We start from the raw sequence: 19,920 nt of genomic DNA on the forward strand, positions 1-19,920 counted from the left end.
AAAGTGGCATGAAATTGTCATGGGGCTCATAGAGGATTGTTAAAGTGACAGTGAACAGCCCAGAAATGATGTCTATGAACTAGCATACATGAAAAGCAGCTGTGAGCTGAGCTGCTGTAAGTAACAACTTCAGGGTAGTATAGCACTTACATGAAATGATGAATGTTTCTTATTCCGAGAATGTAACAGTAACATGTGATAATTAAACAGCCAGTGGTTTTGACATGAGAAAGGTGTGGATGTTGTTATTTGGGTATCTCGCATGTGGAAATGAAAATCATATGCAAAAGCTGGGTGGTGTTACTATAGGCAGGTCCAGTTGCATCTGCGGTAGTGATGGATGAAAAGCTGAGGATGCTGCATCACCCACTGTGGAACACAAGCTCTGCACTGGGCAAATAGTGCTGGGGAAGGATGACTACTGTCCCTTCTGCCTTCACGTTAAACCCAGACCTGGGTCTGGGTCTGTTTTGAGGCTAGATCATTTTGTCCAGGTGAAGAACAGTGGTATGAGATGCCCCACTGTCGCCAGAGGAGAATTAGAACACGTACGACTCATGCCTCACTGGAGTCTCCAGCATCCAGAGGGCATAGCCTGTTCGCAGTTTCTTCCATGGCCACTTCCAAGGCTGCAAGTGTAATCTGTTCTCCTCCTTTTTTTTTTTTTTTGGTGAATAGTGGCTGAAAGTTCCCTGTGCTCAGCATGTGGACAGTAAATAGCTTCAACTGGACTTGCATTGTAGAAGCAAGGGGAAGGACCATGAAGCTTTTGCACTCTCTTTGCACTCAGATCCTTTTGTATTTCTATGTTGAGAATATTTTCTTTATGTACTTACTGACAACTTTGTTTCATATATAGAATCTTCTGTACCTCAGTGTTTTTTCCAGGGTCACTTCCAAAGGGGAAACACATTTCCACAGAATCAACTAATTTCAAGTGATAAGATGAAACTTTCTCAACAGTAGTTAAATAGTTCTTCAACTTCATCACATTGTAAAGAAATCCAGTTCCTATTGTTGGCATCAGGATATTTCCCAAGCCCCTGAGTTAGTTACCACTCTATAACAAACATAGTCTCATAAGAAGAGAGGAGCATTAGATTTCAAAGAGGCAGGAACATGATCTTTCAAAGGCATTTCACGCTGGGTTCAAAATGTCTAGCTTATGTTCTTCCCCTCAGGTGTGCAGGAATAACAGCTCATTAATCTATTATTTCCTGTGTTCTTCCACTAGCTCAGTCAGCAACATCCGTAACATCTGGCTGCTCAGATATATCGCAACATCAGTAGCAGAACATATACTGCGGACAAATATCCAAATGGCTACCCGCTGCACTAGTATTATAAACAGGTTCATCAGGCATGGTATTTGGTAAAGGCATGCGTAAGACACTAAACCCACAAAATATTATGCAATGGTGAAAGTCTGGTATGTCTGTAAACTGAGCACCAATTGTGAGTAGGTGATGTAGTTCTTAAAACAGCTGTAAACAAAAGAACTTTCAGCTCCTTATTTCATTCCTATTTTCAGATGGGTGATTAAGGAAGGTATGGACAGGATTGCGTTGGTAAATGTTTGACAAGGATGTGGCTCTTGTCTTTGAAAATGTTTCTCTTCAGGAGGACTGTTCATCTGCAAACCTTTCTCTCAGTTGAGTACTTGAAACCAAATCGTGATCCCAGGCGCTTAAATCATTGGGCTGTATGATTTGAGTGTATGCAAACTCAATGTGTTAGTTTGACTTACAGTGATTCCATTTCTACTATTCCGGGTGAATTTTAAGTCTACAGAACAGTCTGAAAAAATCAGCAAATTAAGTATAGTTGAGTTACACAACTGGCCCTTCTGCCTGGTGGATGAACTTAAAATTTCCATGTATCTTATTGGAGAAATTGCAAAACATGCTTCTTTTGGAGGCGAGAACCTGTGCTCTCTGCTCTCCAGTGGGCGCCTGCAGAAAAGCAAACAGCAGCTGAGCTCCCGTCTCAGGGACAGAGGGTTCAGTTCTGCTGGGTCAACAAGCACCTTCAGTGCCCATTGAGTAACTTCTGGATGACACCATGCGTTGTTGCAATGTGCTGGCGACTCATGAGTTGCCGGGTCTCTTCACTGCGAATGATTTCTTTTTCCCGGCTCTTCCATGGGCAAGTGCTGTTTCACTTGCAGTGTTTCAATGCACATAAAACCGCGGGCTGGCGTGTAAACATTTGACCACTGCAATATGGCTTTTTTAGCTACATCAGCACTGTGTGCTGGCAGTCACTGCACAATCAATAAGAAATAAAGCCAGTCAAGTAGAATACAATATTTTTTAATTTAAAAATAAAATTTTGACAAATTTTGGGAAAAGAAATATTTCATTGTTGTTGCACATAATATATGTCTAATGTGAATATAATTTTAGGGAAACAAAAAGTAAAAAGACATATATTCGACTAGTTAATATTTCCTTCTGAGGAAAACACTTAGATGTCTGCTTCTCTAGTGGAGTTTAATTTTGAAGAACTTCAAAGACATCTCTGCTAGAATTTCCTCTCCTTTACTATAGTTCACTCATTACAATTGCACTGACTTTTAGTTTGAAAGGTTTTATAAATTATAAATTAGCAGTAACAGTGTCACTATTATTTGAACTAAGTCCTTCTCGGTTCTTATACTTTAGAGTTCAGGTAGATGCAAATGAGATTGAAATTAGAAAGGGAATAGGAACATATACAGAGATTTCTAATGGAGAAGCAAATTATTTTCTTTTTTTTTTTTTTCTGTAGGATCCCAGAAGCCCATTTCACCATGAGGGTTATTTTTGGGTTTGTTTTTTATTTTGTTTTCCTGTGATACTGTCCGTGTTTTTAGTCTGCTTTGTTCTTGGAATACATACTTTCATTGGTCGTGAAGAAAGCTGCAGTCATTATTCCAGTGTTGACCTTATGCACTAATGGTACTGAAGGCTGGGTTTGAGATCGTTAAACATTGAGTCTTAAGTGGCTTATGATCTATGTTTATCATTACAACTAGGAGATGATTTAGCATCCAGAGGCCCAAGTTTTGTATGGATATCTCTATACTGAACTTCACTACAGATTAATTCTTTTTGTAGCTATAAATATTGTATACAGTAAAGCATTTTCACTGTGAGACTAAATATTATTTTAAATGCAAAGTGAAAAGTTGATTTCTTAGCTGCTGAATTCAGAACTTTTCTACATACTGGAAATTCATTTTGGCAATGCAGGTTAAGTAGGAGCTATGGCAGCTCACCCTTGAGCTGAGTCCATAGAGCTAGGTACTTGAAATATTGTTTTGTACCCTGAATTAGTAACTGTTACATGAATACATTTCCTTGTAACGTCAGCCTTTATTTGAAATGACTTGGACAATTAAGTCAATTATATAGCTTACAGTGATGGGTCCTTTGTTCATCAGTCCATACATGAAGTTTATTATGCAGTAGTTCTACCTTTTACTGTACTATTGTAAATTCACTGGAATATACGGTATTTTTTTAGTGAAGAGTGAGAAGAGGTACCAGTATAATCAACTTTATTTCTGACTCACCGAGATCTGGATAAATCTTAACCCAGTTAACTGCACTAAGATTTTCAAGAGTAACTTTAATATTTGGAAGTGTATGCATTATAAAATCATTTTGGCCTCAATCAGATTCAAAGGACAGTGGTTGGTAAATGGGCTTGAACTCTAATTAAACTCGCATCTAAATGTGCTGACAAAAAGATAAATGTTTTCATATACTATTTTAATCTTCTAATTAGGTAATCTTAACTGTTAAGGTGGTCATATTCTCTGTAACACTAATTTCTGTGAACCTGGAATGAGACTTCTTTTGTTAAGTTGCCCATGTAGGAACTGTGGAATCAAACCTAAATGTAGTAAGTCCTTTCATCCAGAAGAATTATGGACGGTTCTCCATGCAATAGAGTAGCTACATGAGTCACTTGTTTAATTAATGCAGCTTCTTTGATTGCTAGGGATTTTTTTCTTTTGTAGGGTTTTTCTTCTTCCTTTTTAATTCATAAATAATTTAATATTTAAAATTAGAATGGTGGTTGGCTGTGCGCAATTGCACAAGAAGTCAGATAGATGTTCTCTTCACTGATAAAGATGAAGACTTGCAGAAACTATCTGGACTTTGATTGAAAAAAACCGTTACAAGAACTGGGGAAGCACAGTCGTGAGATTTATAGCAGGCATAGCTACAGTATTAAAGGAGAAACCCTTTTGTAATTTTTTGCTAAATAGGATGACAGTAAGATTTATCAAGGGAATACTGAGTTTAATTGTAACATTGTCTCATTACAAACAGTCAGATAAATTGCGTGCATTAATTATGAAGCAGAGAATTGCATAATGGCCTTTTCCTTTAATTATCACAATTCTAAACCTCTGTCATGGTATATTTAACAAACCTGTCTCTCTGTACTGGATGGTATGTGATATAAATTTGTTCTGTTTCTTAGGTTATAATTTTTGGGTGTCACTGTAGTCATTGAAACAGGGCAGTGGTGTGTAAGCCTGTGATTGAAGGTGTAGTTAGCATGGTTCCGGTTCAGTTTCTTTAACTGTCTCTGAGTTTATGTTATGTGTCTGGTAGAGGTTTCTGGAAACAGTATGAGTCTTCTGTTGATCAATGTCCCATCCACTCCAATATGTCCTACTTCCAGAGCAAATGCAGACATACAAGCTCCTAATATTCTTCCTTCAAAATTTCATGTGCAAAAGTCATTTAATCTTCACAGAAAATGAACATAAAGGAAAAGAAACATAGTTGAAACAAATCTGCTTTTAAATTGTACCGAACATTTGTGGAAATACTTCTGTTGTATTCATCCATCTCTGCTGACTTGATGCTAAAGGAAAACTTAGTGAATGTTGTTGGATTTTTTTGTGTCTAGGCTTCTTGTCCCATCTTTAAAAGAAACACTTTTAAATCATCCTTTACATATCACTTGATGGCTTGAACAGACAATGAAGTATTTTTATCCAAAGCTATTATACAAATACACAATTTGATTATTTTTATTTATTTTGCACAGACTTACAGGACTGAGCTGAAGAATGCTACTCATGGTTTTGTCAAAATCTGTTATTTCAGGTTGTACACAGATAAGCAAAAGTTCTACTCTGTTGTTGCAAATGCCCTGTGCTTCTAAATAGTCCAAAAGGCTATAGGTTAAATCTTTCTCACTGCATCTTGAATTTAGCTTGGATGTGTTTTCTTGTCTAAATTTAAAAAAAAAATTTAAAAAATCCTACGGTACGATGATTGAATAGATAGATACGATAGATACGATAGAATCCTATTGTACTGATTTAAAAAATCTAGTACCATCTCCTGACCATCAAGCCCAACCAACCTGAATAAAATAACTTAATATTCATGTTGATGTGCTGAAAGAACAATATGGAATTGAAAGAACAATATGGAATTCAACGTCCTCTTTATTATTATGGAAGTGTTGCAATCTACATATAAACAGATGCCAAAATGTACAGACCAATAGGTTTGTGTCACTCATTGCAACTTTCCTACTGTAAGTTCAAAGATAAGAAAAAATGCTGTCTTCCAGTCCATAGATTTCTAATAAATTATTCTAAATAAAATGTCATTCTTCCTATTCTGCATTTTAAGATCCAGCTAGCTATCACCAAAGATCATAGAATTAAATGCTGGGTTTGTTATTTGTGTCACACTGAAGCCTGAATGATATAAATTTCACCCTCAGTTGTTGCTTTTTGAAATAATTTATGGCACTTTCTGGGCACTAGGAGTAGCAAGCAATATTAGATATTCCAAGTTATGAAAATAAATTACAGAAGTAAATAAACTTTGAGCAAGACTATTTTAAGATACGTTTGAAGATGAATTTTGCTGTCTGTAATAGGTAAATGTTAATTATCGCTTGATAAATATTACTGAAGAATTCAATGAAACCCAGATGATTATTGGTCAAAATTATGTTGCTATTACAAGAAATTTTTTCAATAAATTATTTAAATATTTCCCTTAGTCCACTAGTTTGTGATTACAGGTGCATCTTTCATCATTTGATTTGAACTTCAAACTCAAGGAAAACAGAAAACATAATTCTGATTATATTTTCCTGAAGCTGATGCTTTACTGTCATACTCAAAAAGTTCAGCAAAATTAGGCTTACAACCCTTATCAGACACAGCTGATGTTAATGGAAAGACTGCCTCTTATTCTAGCTGGCACTGGATTGGACTTCTAGAAGTAAATTGTTTTCTGCTATGAATGATAAAGTAACCAAAAGTATTCTGGGTTTATTTTGATGTAAATGGCAGCAGAGTTTGGCCATCTTAAATTTTTCATAAAATCATTATATGCTTGGTAAGCTCCAGTGTATTCCTGTTCATAATGATATTCAAACACTCCTGCACTCCAAGAGCATTCTCCCTGCCCTTTCTGTCCTTTCAGTGTTCCATATTCTGCTTCATGCAATTCACAACAATTAGAATTTTAAAAAAAAGAGTCTTTGCATCACATAATTATATCTTAAACAATGAGAAACCCAGGAGTAAATTAATTTGATAGCTACAGATGCATTTGGGATGTATGATCTGCAGGTCTTACTCTGTAACACTGTCATTAAATTGCAGTGCAAGCATGTGATTTTAATTCTTTTGGCAGTGTGGGGATTTAGTTTTGTGTTGACAGGGGGAGCAGCATGTCAGTGCATGAATGGTAATGATACTTATTCCCTAGTTAGGCAAATAAAAATGACAGGCTAAGTCAAGCACTGCACTGAAGCAGAATGCATTTTTAAATCACATATTTGGTAAATGAGAAGAGCCTGTTTTAACATTTTAGTCATTTACTGAAAGACTTTAATTAGATTTAAGCAAAAGGTGGGTAACTGAAGCAAAGTCTTAAGAGCAAATTGATCACTTAATAAATCTCAGCATTGTCTTTAAAATACTGAAATCTTAGTATCAGCCATAGTGTTTTATCCCTTGGGTAAATAAAGAGTAACTTAGCTGAAGTTTTTGGAATTTCATGGATGAAGAACTCTTGTGGCAGTTAAGGCTGAAACAGACCTATTTTTCCTCTTTTAGTTTATGAATTCTGTCGCTCCCTTCCCCATTCATGAATAATATATCCCTGTGTGGGGATTAGGCATATCAACCTGAGTTTTCCATTAAAATAGTTAATTTTTTCCTCTTTAAATTTATGAATATTTATCAAGGGATTCTGGTTTAGTTAATAGTATTTTCCCTTAATACATACACATGAATCCACACGCACATGATTCTGAAAAATGAGAGGTATCTGTCTTGGGAATAGACTGCTCCTAAGTTCCCGCTAGCAAGCTGTAAGATAAACATTCTTTAATAAGCAGTGGGCAAAAAATACTCTTTCCTCCCTCGATGTGAAAGGTAGGCAGATTCCTTGAATAAAACTTTATTTTTTTTTCACTTCAAGATAAGGAAACACAAGCAAAAAAACTGTGTGAGAACTTCATATGTTATCTGGAAAGGATCTCCATGCTAATTTAAAAAGGCCATAAAGTGCTATAGCTGAAGATGAGAATCTAAGCAACAAAACCTTCAAAGACTCTTCAGCAAGGGATGGAAATAAGCTATTAGGCTGTAAGATTTGCCAAAGATTTGAAATTGGAACATCGCTTTTTGTTCATTGATGTCCATGTCAATATACTATTCTCGAATTTATCAAAGACGACAGTTGCATCTTACAGACACTGAAAAATTATAAAGTGCATTAAGGTGCAACAAGATGGTAAATCTTTGATGTACCTGTTTCATATGGGAAAAGTATAGTGGGGCTCTGGAAGACAACTGACAGTGCTTTTGGATGAAATCTTTTTCCCTCACCAAAAAAAAAAAGTGAAAAAAAAAGGACAAACAATTCCATGTAGCCCCACAATGTCCCTCAACTCTACTTTTCAGGATTCCCTTGCAAAATTGTACAAAAAAAATTAGCTTGACTGTTGATAAAGGTCAACTTTAGCTTATGGAGATCATAGAGTGATTAGCTTTTTTTAAGATATAGCTGTCTCTGTTCAGACTGCAGAGTAGTCTGAGTGGTAGCATAACACAGCACCTTTGAAATTTCTCCAAAGCTTCCATATTTGTCACGAGTCTTTGGTCAAGTGGTTGTTTTAATGTGCTGACATCCACCTCAGAGGCAGTCCATAGCCATGAGTAACCATCGTATGAAGGTGCTCTGTGGACTGTTAGACTTGATTTTTATTTCAGGCTAGTGGTCTAAAAACAGAAGTTGCATTCTTGTTTGCAGGCAGTTGGGACTTTGCTTTTAAATGTATGTCCACTTGTGCCTTCCTATGAAGCTAAAGGAAGTATTATATCAAATGATGTAGCATTCAGACTGTAATTCCTGTTTTACTTTTTGTGTTCTTCTACAGACAGTAACTTCATCCTTGCAAATGCTCAGGTGGCTAAGGGATTCCCTATTGTTTACTGCTCAGATGGCTTCTGTGAGCTTGCTGGATTTGCACGAACTGAAGTCATGCAGAAGAGCTGCAGCTGTAAATTTTTACTTGGTGCTGAAACAAATGAGCAGATGATTCTTCAAATTGAGAAATCGTTGGAGGAAAAGGTAGAATTCAAAGGAGAAATCATGTTCTACAAGAAGAGTGGTAAGTTTTTCTTTCCTGTTTTGTTAGTCCCAAAGAATGAAATTTAGTATTAATGCATACAATACATAGCATGCATTTCTATGTAATGATTTTGTGTGTCTATAATCAGACCTACCAGAACAGATCTGCATAAAGACAGTTGAGTACACATTGACACTATGTTTATATTATTGTTACTGATTTTATATAAGTAGACGACAAGTTACGAGTCTGCATAGAAGAAATTCAGGGTCCTGAACTGCATTGTGAGACACTGCTGTCTGCACTCAGTATGACACTACATTTTCTACTTTTTTTTTATACTGAAGTTCTTACCTCTTATTGCTGAAACTGTAATTAAAAAATTAATTTTCAGTCCCATCAGTAAAATGCTCAGAACTTTGAATGATCCAAGGGTCTCGTTCTCCACAGCCACTACATATAAATACAATGATAATGATTTTCAAAAAGTGGGTAAGTACTCTGAGTGAAATTAATATTTAAGTATGTATTGTCACATAAAAAATTCTAGAGCATTAATTAACTCCATAGACTTCAGTGAATTTCAAGTTGCACTGTCAAAGCTTTCACTCCTATGGGTGGGCATTTTTAAGGACAATTTTGCAGTGAAGATGAGTGAGCCATGGAAGAAAGGACCCCATGATGCACATTTATCAGCTCGTTTCATTTATATCAGGCTCCTTCAGTGTACCTATTCTGCAAGCGTTTACGCTACCATCACCCATGTCATCTTCAGACAGGTGACACTAAGTGTTGAAATACTGATAGGATTGCAACCACCCCAGTGCCATAGGAGCCTTCACGTGTGCTTAGAGGTCCATGGGCTCAATGGATCCATGGGTCTTAGTTGAGTATCACCTCCTGTTTTATTATATGGCTAGAATTTCTAGGCTTATGCTTAGGCCACGTGCTTTCCTCATAGTTCCTACTTACGTCTTTATTAATGCAACATTTCCCCCTCAAATATTATTACTATTCTATCAAATACTTTAAAAAGGTATTTTCTAAAAGTAATAATTATACATTGACAAGAAGATAGTTGGTGATTTAGAGTGTTTGGAGAAGGCAGCTTCACTTTCCCTGACTTATACAAAAAAGAGAAATGTTGCTTAGTTGGCTTGTGTTCATGACTGCTGTTTTTCACAGTATGAAATTTTGAAGTTATTCTGAAGATGCTGCTAAATGCTTCCTCCTCTTGCCTTTTTGGGGAGGCTTAGGTGGGTGGTTTGTTGTTATTTTTTAGAAGAGACTCCCATAGTTCCTTGAACTCATGTTTCAGGAAGGTTACTCAAAGCAAGTAGTTTCAAATTTGGGCATCATGTCTGAATATAGCGAAAAAATTATCTTAATCTGGAAGGATAAGAGCTGCTTTTCTCCAGTATTGTATAGTGATGAGTGGGCACGGTGAGAAGAGGTTTCAGTGTATGTAAATGAAAGAAGTAAAGCTAACATATTCATTTCACTGTCTGGGTCCTGAATGATAAATTATGGTTCCTTTGCATTATGAAGGGGTGCTTCAAATCTTTAATAGATATGATTAATGCAGGCAGAAAGAGATTGCAGATCAATCTGCTTATCAGAGAAGTAGCTGAACCACAGATAAATAGGTAAAGAGAAATTGTTTAGGATAAAAGAATTCCATCCTACTTGCATCCCTTTGTATAATTTGACTGGAAGCCATTCCAAGACATTTTCTGAGCATGAATAAATTTCCCAGACTGCCTATTATATTTTTGATTTTCACGTATTTCTGTACCACTGGGAACCAGAAATTAATAGGTATTAAAATAACATGAGACTTTTCTTGAATAAAAGCAATATCTATCTTAAAAAATAATCTTGTTTTTTCAACAGAGCTGCAAAGTGCAGACACCAAATTTGGTAAATCATCCATTTTAGCTAAATGTTTTTTTTTTTTTTTTTCAGAGCAAAAACTGAACTTCTGAAGTGGTTAGGCTTATTCAACATTGGCAGAAAAAAAAAGAAAAAAAAAAGTTGTCCTTGTTGCAAAAAAGGTTTTAAAAATACTTTAAGACATAAGAACGTTGGGAATAATGGCCCCCAAATGACTGTATGAATGCGTTCAGGTTTACCTGATATTGAAAATAACTGTCAGTTGGGATAGTGCCCAACGTAGTGCCAGGAGCATGGGCCAGTGGGAGACAAGTAACTAGCAATGTCTCGTTATCATCGTGTCACATTTCTGTGTCCCGTTAGGACTTTAGGGTATAAGAATGAAATGAGGTATCTGGCCTTAGTCTACCATTCAGAGGTACAACCTTGCTTTGCAGGCCTAGCTACAGGACCAAAGGAACACTTCCAGGGATAACTTCAGGGATAGCAGTTTAGCTTCAGGGATAATTCTGAGCTCACAGAATAAACTGATGTTCCTCAGCATACTTAAAAGCTTAATAATGAGTAAAACATTATGATAAGAAATTACTATGAGGGAAACAGATGTATGAACACAATAAATTATTCTTGGTTTCTTCTTTTGGACTTGATCTAGAATGTAGAAGCTTGAAAGTTTTAATTAATCATTTTGTTTGTTCCATGTGTGTCTCATCTTTTGGGAAAGAAATTCAAGCTTCCAAAGCTGAATATGGGTTGATTTCTTAATTGCCACATATTGTGATATTTTGAATTTGATTTAAACTCAGTTTAAAACTGATTTAGTTTTTATCATTAAATTAGATTGTTCATTCTAAACAAGTAGCGATTCAAACTTGGGATTTAAATCTCTTAGTAGTTTCAATGTGAATTTAGTCAGCTTGAATATGGGGCATTTCACAGTTACTTAACCATCATTTATGAATCCACATAGCGCTTGTTAGTTAAAGGAATGATTGTTATAAGTGAAGCAGCTCCAGCAACCTATATGCAATTTCATTGGAAGTTCCAGACTGCTCCAAGCTGACACTGCAGCAAGTAAGAGTGGCGTGAAAGGAGTTGGGTAGAGAGCTGAGTAAGATGGATTACCCGTCTGTGGGTTAAAACGCAGGATTTCGTTGTCTTTGACACTTGGGTTTGGATCTTAACAGAAGGGTGATCTTCAGCAGTTGTACTCTGACTAAACTAGAAAACAATCCTCCTGGAATGACTAGAAGTGGATAGGAACTTTTCTCTATGTGTGTTCTCCTTTTGGCGTTTTAATGAATCCTTAGAGTAGGTTAAACTGTCTGTACCTTCTCATTCAGGATATTTTCTGCCATGTTAGCACGGAGCACTATCAGAACTGTGGCAGCAGCCACAGCAGCTTCAGAGAGAGATGTCTTGAAAATCCCACTCAAAATACGCTTCATTTATTTTGGTTCCTCACTTCCTAACTTTTTATGCGTCAGAGCTACATTGTTTTTTCTGAAGACAAACAAAAAAGGAAGCTATTAAAAGGCAAGGAATTTTATGATTGTTGCCTTCTTCAAAAAGTTTTAAAATTATATAGCTTAGGAGCTGATTTTTAATTTTTTTTTCTCTTACTATTTCTACACTTTCTTCAAAACATCTGCAACAAATTAAGTTGTCAATTATGATAATGGCAATGCAAAGCAACCTTTTTGAATTCAAGTGAGTTGTGAGAAAAGAACTCACTCCCTGGATATTGTTTTTAGAGTTGTCTGAAAGCAGATGGACACTACGCTAAGGAACTACGTTTAGACAAACCCTTCTTTTTCTCCCTGCCAGACCACTGCAGAAATTCATCAATAACAAGCACATGTAGTTAAATAAGGTCTTCACACTGCTCCAGACTGAAGTACAAATACGCAGCAGTATGGATCTTTTTTCTTTTCTCTTACAGCCTAAGAGGATGCTACAATAAGCCCTATAATCGCTGACTTAGTCTAGTCTAAGCTCTCCATCTTCAGTTGCTGAGAAGGTCATACCTTGCTTCCCTTACAACCCCCAACCCCTTACACCCCTTATTTCCTATGTCTCAAAAATCAGTTTGTAGTCTTTAAAAAGGGGTCTGTTCTTACACACCTCCTCTTAAGACCTGCAGTAGTCGTACAACCTTCCTTCACTGAAAAGAAATGGGCCTCTTTCTGTGTACGTGTCACGTGTGGGAAACACTATGTAATAAGCGATGGCCGCTTGTGACTTGCAGACATTTGAGAGGCTTCACTGTAGTGTCCATCATGTCTGTGCACCCCAGCAACAGGGCTGTTTGCACAGGCCTTTCTCAGCAATTAAAAATCCCTGCTATAAGAGGACTGGAGGGAGCGGGTGTTGCCGGAACCACCATTACGAGTTTCCTTAGGATTCTGCTGGAAGCAGAGTTTGCGTCATCTGTGATAAACCATGGGGACTCAAGGGACACTTCATCATCTTCTACATGCAAACTCATTCAAGCACTCTCTGAGTTTTGTCTTAGGCACGTGTCTTGTAAGTCTTGGCCCCTAAAGATTTGGGAAATAACCTGTGAGGCCAGGAAGAAATGGTATATTTATTTTCTTGATTTTTTAATTTTAAGAGTCAATATGATTAAATCCAGGTATTTTGGCTCTTCTCATCAGTGTAGGAGAATATGTGTTTTAATAATTCTGTATCCTTATCTGGAAGGTCAGGACCAAGATATTATTTCAGATGAGTGGAATATCAGCGGAGAAAGAGTGAAAGTCAGAGCCCCTCACTGAGTTACTGGATACCACCAGCAAAAGGCCCTTTGAAATCTAGGTGTTTTCACATGAGCAGCAATGACAGCCACGGGCAAATACAATAAACCTCAAGCCATGAGACATCATCTATAGCTTCTGCCATGGTTGCAGGTGAATAATGTCACTACAGGATAAGAAAGGCTCCATTGCAGTTAATGCACGACTTGCGTTAAGCAAACAAAGCAAGCTTTTTATAGATGATCAGTTTAATCTTATTTAAGATTATAGAAGATTTAATTAATTACAAGGAAATTTAAGGGAAGTTAATTTCCTTTTAAATGAAAGAAAACTTGGTTTTCTTAAAGCTTTTCTTCTCTACAAAAAGTATTTGGCTCTTTGCAGAAACGGTATCCCTCTTTTCCAACAAGACGTTTAAAAGCCTACTTTTTATGCTTGTCCAAAAATACCCTGTAGCATTTTGAAACATGGGAGTTGTATGGTACCTTTTTAATATGAACTGACACCCTGCTTTAACAACCTCCTGAAATCTACCATGTCTTTGGGAAATGTTAAGGCCAGCAGACGGAGAAGAGGCATTTATTAGAACTTTCTGATAGGGGGGGAAAAAAAAAATCGGTATAGAGACACCAATTTTCTAGTGACGTCTATTTACTAATATAGAGGAAGTCCCCTGACAAGTTGCTTGGCAGGATAGTTCATAGAAAGGTGACCTCACTGCTGCTCCACTGCTGCTCTGCCTTAAAAACATGGACTAAAAATAAGAAAGCTGAAAAGCTTTTGTGGTTGGTTTGCTTACATTATCTAAATTATAGTACAAAAATAAAAGAGAAGGGGAATAAAAAGAGCAAGCAACACTGAAATGGTAATATCTAATTGTAATTACAGGAGCCATAAACAATAGGTTTTATCTTCATAAAAGCCTCCTCTTTTTTCATTTTTCTTCTTTTTTCCTTTTTTTCTTTCTTCTTTTTTCTTTTCCTTTCTTCTATTTTTTCTTTTTTCCTATTTTCTTTTTTCTTTATACTATTTTCTTTTTACTTTTTTCTTTTTTTTTTTCCCCCTCCTTTCATATAGCTCTTTAGGCATTAAGAAGTTTCACTGATCTTGTGGAAGTCTTCCTCTTAAAAAGCAGTATAGTTGTGGATGTAGACAAAAGGCATTTCCTTATTTCCTCTATTTCACAGAAGAGGGAATTTTTTGGCTTCTTTTCTCTCCAAAACTTCATTTGATTGACCCATGGCCTCTGATGAAAGGTAATGGGTAGCCTTGAAATGTGTAGTTGTTTTAGAGACAGTCCCAGCTTCTGCAGCGGAAGAGGAAGACGGGACAGACTTCTGCTCCTCCAGAGAGCCCTGGCTCTTTCGGTCAGCAAAAGCCTGCGAGGAGACAAAACAAGGGGATGAACTTCAGTTAGAAGGAAAAAAAAAAAAAGGCAGTAGAATCCCCCATGTGCAATGTGATCTAAAACATCTGAGATCTTTTGCTGTAATTTTATGAGACTTCAACAAGACTGCTGCTTACTAACTGACAGCACTGATGTTTTGTTCTGATGGCACTTGCAGTGACATTGGCTAACAGCTTCTTTCAATAGTAACGTGATTTATTAAAAGCATAATTCACTGAGAAAAGATTTGTTCTCCTAGAAGCACATTGATAAGTAAATAAATCCGTATGAGAGTTTCCTGCTGCTTACTGCATTGTTACAAAGTGATGGGCCCTTCATTGCTTACAGATGCTTATAGATTAGTGTTTCTACACAGGCACCCTGGGTTTCCAGCTGCACTTAATATGAATGGCTATTAGTAATGCTGAACACACTTTTTGATTTTTTTAAAGATATATTTCATTAAGCTACTTTTTACACATCCATTTTTAGTAAGAGATGTAGGTATTTATTTTGCAATGGGATGTTTGTACTACATCAGACTGCTCACTCTTCAAGTTTTCTCAGGATTTTATGGTCATGCTGAGGTGGCTGATAGGCTGCCTTTTATTTTTATGAGTTTTAATTCAAGCTTTAGCTCAAAGCTGACTTGTGTCTCTGTGCTTCACCATGAGTTAGGCTGTTCTTTGGATAAAGATCAAAGTACCATTTCTCCTGATGACTACCTGCCTCCCATTCTGCTGACATTTCCTTATTTTGTTCGTGATCCCCAAAACCACATACCGGATCATGGGGCAGACTAATTGCCTCCTCCTGTGCTGACAACAGCAATGAGTTCTTGCATTAGCTCCATAGCTTTTTGGAAGAGCGGCAGGAGGCTCACGTTAGCACTGTCTGTTGAACCCTCTCAGTGAGCTGGCTAGGGAATTGCAAAAGCAGTCTGATTTTATAGAGCAGTTAAGTAATTAAAAGGTTAAAACCTACCACTTTCCAACTGGCGGGGTTACTGTAATTCTTTCCAGTGGGCAGGCTCAGAGTCTGCTTACAGCTTGTGCTCACATGGATTCAAGCGGTGAACTGGGAAGATTAATCCTCTCTACGGCGTTATGTAATTCCTCAGTGTGTGTTTCAAAACCGTCTGTACAAAAAACCATAAACCTGACAGGAGAGAGGTATCAATCCAGGTCCACGACTCAACCCCTCCTCAGGTCCCAGCTTTAGGGCCTTCCTTCCAGAAACGTGCCAGCGGGCAGCACCTCGGGTGCAGGTTGAAGTTCTTGAATCCTGGGCTCAACAGAAAATCCTCAAACTTGCTTAAAACCGATGATTAATATTAACAGATAAACCCAAAATAACAGGCAGGAACTATAGAGGTACTGATATTCCTGTTAAGCAAAAAACTTCTCTGACCCAACCTTGTGCAAAAAGCAGTGGAAAATAAATAATAATTTTCTAAAATGGAGTTTTGCAATGTAAGTGTGCAGCTAACTAGCAGAATCCCCTCTTTCTCCATGTAATGCCTGTTGAAAGCTATATGAATAAGCATGAGGCTGCGGCCAGCAGCTCACCCAGCGCTGGGAGATGTCCCATTCTGCAGACGCCAGACCTTCTGCTTCTAGGGGCTGCAACTGCCAGAGACGCCAGAATCAGGGTCATGAAAATATCTTGCATGCAGATATTTTTTGGTTATATTGTTATTACTTGTTATTTGAAACTGAAAAAGTGGAAAATTTTCTTTTTAAGTGTAGTGGTCTGTTTTGGTATTGCTATGGTTTTGCTCACAGGAAAGTTTGTGGCATCTTCGAAGCTTCTTTTTAAGAGAATACAATAATGAGCTTAAAAGCACATTAATGTCATTTGCAAACACAGTTGTGTTCAGATGAATGTGGGCTACACCACTTCCTGGAGCCAAACGATCAGACAATTTCAAAAACATCAGGTAGCTTATAGGGTGAAACTGAGAGAAATGAAAAAATGTGTGTATAATGTTTTTTCATATATATATATACACACATGTATATATGTAAATATATATATATATACACAGTTACATACATACACGTGTATGAGAGATCATCCTGGCTTAAGAAAATTTCTTGCTTTTTTTGCCAAGGGACAAAATTGCATCCCTCAGTAAAATAAGAAATCATATTTGCTGCTGCAAATACCTCTACAAGTTGGATTAAGAGCTCTGAAAGTCCAAAGGAATAAGGACTGTAGGCTGTAAGCACAGTTCTAACAGATTTCAAAAATGCAGTAATCAAGGGAAAGCAAACTTTGCTCATTTTGGGATCGCTCAACTCAAAGCAATATCAAAAGCAGAATTCAACGGAAGAAAGTAAAGACTAGACTGCTCAGGAAAGATTGAACCTGACTGTTTCTGAAAGAGTCCATACAAAGATACTGAAAAAACAGTATTTTGGTTTGGGTTTTGTTGCTTGTTTCTTTGGGTTTTTTTTTCACTTTAACTATAGATATTGGATATTTGATTATATAAATAGACTGCCTCAGTTAGTACTTTCCCAGGAGTTAGCTGACAAATGCTGAATGCCTTGTAATATTATGACCGTGACAGAGTGATGGTCTTTGGGGATGAAGGGAAAGTAAGTTGCAGGCTGCTAATATTAATGAATCTGCCCTGAAACCTTTTTCATTTAAACAGAACGCATTTCATTGACTTCACTGCATTTTTAGATAATCCTGTGTATTTTGCTAATTGTTATAAACGTAACCTGGTAAACGTATTACATCAGGGAAGTACTTATCTCCTTAAATGAAGTTTTCTTTTCTAATCTGGATGGAGATAGGAAAAGGAAATTAGAGCGGACAAAAAGTAAGTAGTACACATAAGGATAATGAATGTTACATGGGTTTAAAAGGCATTGCTTAGCTTCTCTGCTTTTGCTCAATGAAAACTCAAAAGTAACTAGGGGATTTTGAAATGGAGTTTCATTAAGTAGGCAAGATAGTGGAGTTATAAAAAGAGAGACAGGAAAGCTGAGTAAACAAAGCTGAAATGTAGATGTGGTGGAGCCCATACATTAGTTTGCATACAAATATGCACTGCAGACTGTACAAACTGTTGCATAAAAAAAAATGTAAAGAACGCTAAGGTTGGAAAAGTGACACACTCAAACTAGGAGCTGCCATACCAGAGGCAGTCAGTGTCCATGTAGTAATAAATGGAGACTTTGAGGTGGTGAGTTAAGCCTCTCTCTGCTTAACAGTGGCAGTTTGCAGGAGAGGCAAGGGTAGGAAACTGCTGTGCTGAAAAGTATCTCCTCTTAGAGCATCCTTTTTCTCTCTCCATCATGGCAGTGATAGCAGATAAAGTTAGACATGCTGGGCAACATGACATATGAGTCACTGAGTTACTGGGAATTGGAGGGAGCAGAGCACAGGGGCATGGAAAAGAGGGTGGAAACACATGGAGGGGGGATTTGCACAATCTCTGATGAGATTTGATAGATTTGAATAATTTCATGTGGTTCTCCATAGCCTATACAGAGGGACGCAGGGATACTTTTAATGAAAGTTTCTAAATCAGTTCCACAGGATTAACACTTATTCATACTGAAACACAATTTTTACTTTGTTATTAAGGTATCTTAACTATCACCTTTCCTCTGACAAGTTCTTGGGATACCACTGTATTTTAGTTTAAGACATTCTGGAATGGATTTATATTAACTGTTAAAACTTGTAGGGAGAGTTACTTGCAGGATACAAGCATGATCTGTTCATCATACAGAACTTGGGTAAACAAATTCTTGAGCCTTTTTTACTACTCCTATGAAAGTGTTAGCACAACCGTCAGTGACCTTACAAGTCATTTACCTGATAGCCCATGTGTGTTCTTGTTAGTTTTCTTGCAAGTATCGTCAGACCAAAGACTGTCACTAGGATGTAGCACACAGGCTGTTATCTACAGTAGCAGAATTCAAGGAAAAAATAGATAGATTTTGTTAATACATACGTGTGATTTCTGCAGAGATAACAGAGAAGAATAAGGTACTTATTTGCTTAAGGCAGCAAAACCTCACATTAGCTATGTTAATTGATCATTGTCAAATATGTGATATTTTCAAGGAAGCACTCTAATTATAGCTATACTTCTTCTTCCAGCTCCATTCCCTTTCTGTTTAGTTCAGTTGCATTTTTTTAAAAGCATTGTTTTCTTCTTTGCACTTTGATCTCCACAACAAAATGTTGACACCTTGTCAAAACTGCTGAACATTCAAAATCAAATGTTATCAGTGACGTTGGGAATCTTTGGATAAGCTGAGGAAAGAATGAGTTTGGTTTCCCCAGGCAAAATCTTTGCCATCCTGATCTGTCAGTCTTGGAGTTCACACTTTCTGAAGTGGAGGAGTAGAAATGATCAGGCTAAAACTTCTCTGTCAATATCATGTATCCAGCAGCAGCTTTATTTTGCTAACAATTAGTAATGCTGTAAATGAGACTGTGCTGTAATGCTGAAGGTTTAGCATCAACCTTATTGACAAGTATTACAGTTATCGATAAGAAAATATTTTTATCTTGTCCTTTTACATAACAAATCCCTGGAAATAAGATGGTGTGTTTTAATATTTTTTTAAGGCTTCATTTGCATCTGTGTAAAAGAACATTTAGTTTATTAAGTCAAGTGCTGAAATGTAAAGAATTGTGCCAGATTTATGATGTCTTGTGCAGCCTAATTCTGCCCTTTTATGCATACGTATCTTGATAATTATTACTTGAAGAGCTATTGTTTTGTGCCACAAGACTTGTATATCTAATATGCAAAACATTTACACTTTCTATTTTTTCTTCAGGTACTTGGTTTCTTAGACTATAAAACATTTAATTTGGTTAGTCTGGCGTGTTATATGCAGAAGCAGAGCTTTGTGAAAGAGCTCTGCATCTTGTGGCCCGCAGGCCGAGGGAGGTGATTCTGCCCCTCTACTCTGCTCTGGTGGGACCCCACCTGGAGTACTGTGTCCATCTCTGGAACCCCCAACACAAGAAGGACATGGACCTGTTGGAATGGGTCCAGCGGAGGGCCATGAAGATGATCAGAGGGTTGGAGCACGTCTGCTGTGAAGACAGGCTGAGAGAGTTGGGGTTGTTCAGCCTGGAGAAGAGAAGGCTCCAGGGTGACCTTACAGCAGCCTTCCAGTACCCAAAGGGGGCCTACAGGAGAGATGGGGAGGGACTCTTTACGAGGGAGTGTAGCAATAGGATGAGAAGTAATGGTTTTAAACTGAAAAAGCATAAATTTATATTAGC

At 37.2% G+C, this 19,920-nt stretch overlaps 1 protein-coding gene across 1 annotated transcript in view; it reads left to right on the forward strand.

The window, feature by feature from the left end:
* Positions 1–19,920, forward strand: part of KCNH8 (potassium voltage-gated channel subfamily H member 8) — a 191,313-nt gene that overhangs the window by 53,398 nt on the left and 117,995 nt on the right. Inside the window, exon 2 of the mRNA XM_063325153.1 lies at positions 8,422–8,655. Coding sequence (XP_063181223.1) covers positions 8,422–8,655 — 234 coding nt within the window. The remainder of the gene's footprint in view (positions 1–8,421; positions 8,656–19,920) is intronic.

This window comes from Chroicocephalus ridibundus, chromosome 2 (genome assembly GCF_963924245.1).
Source record: "Chroicocephalus ridibundus chromosome 2, bChrRid1.1, whole genome shotgun sequence".
NCBI classification, from domain to species: Eukaryota; Metazoa; Chordata; class Aves; order Charadriiformes; family Laridae; genus Chroicocephalus; species Chroicocephalus ridibundus.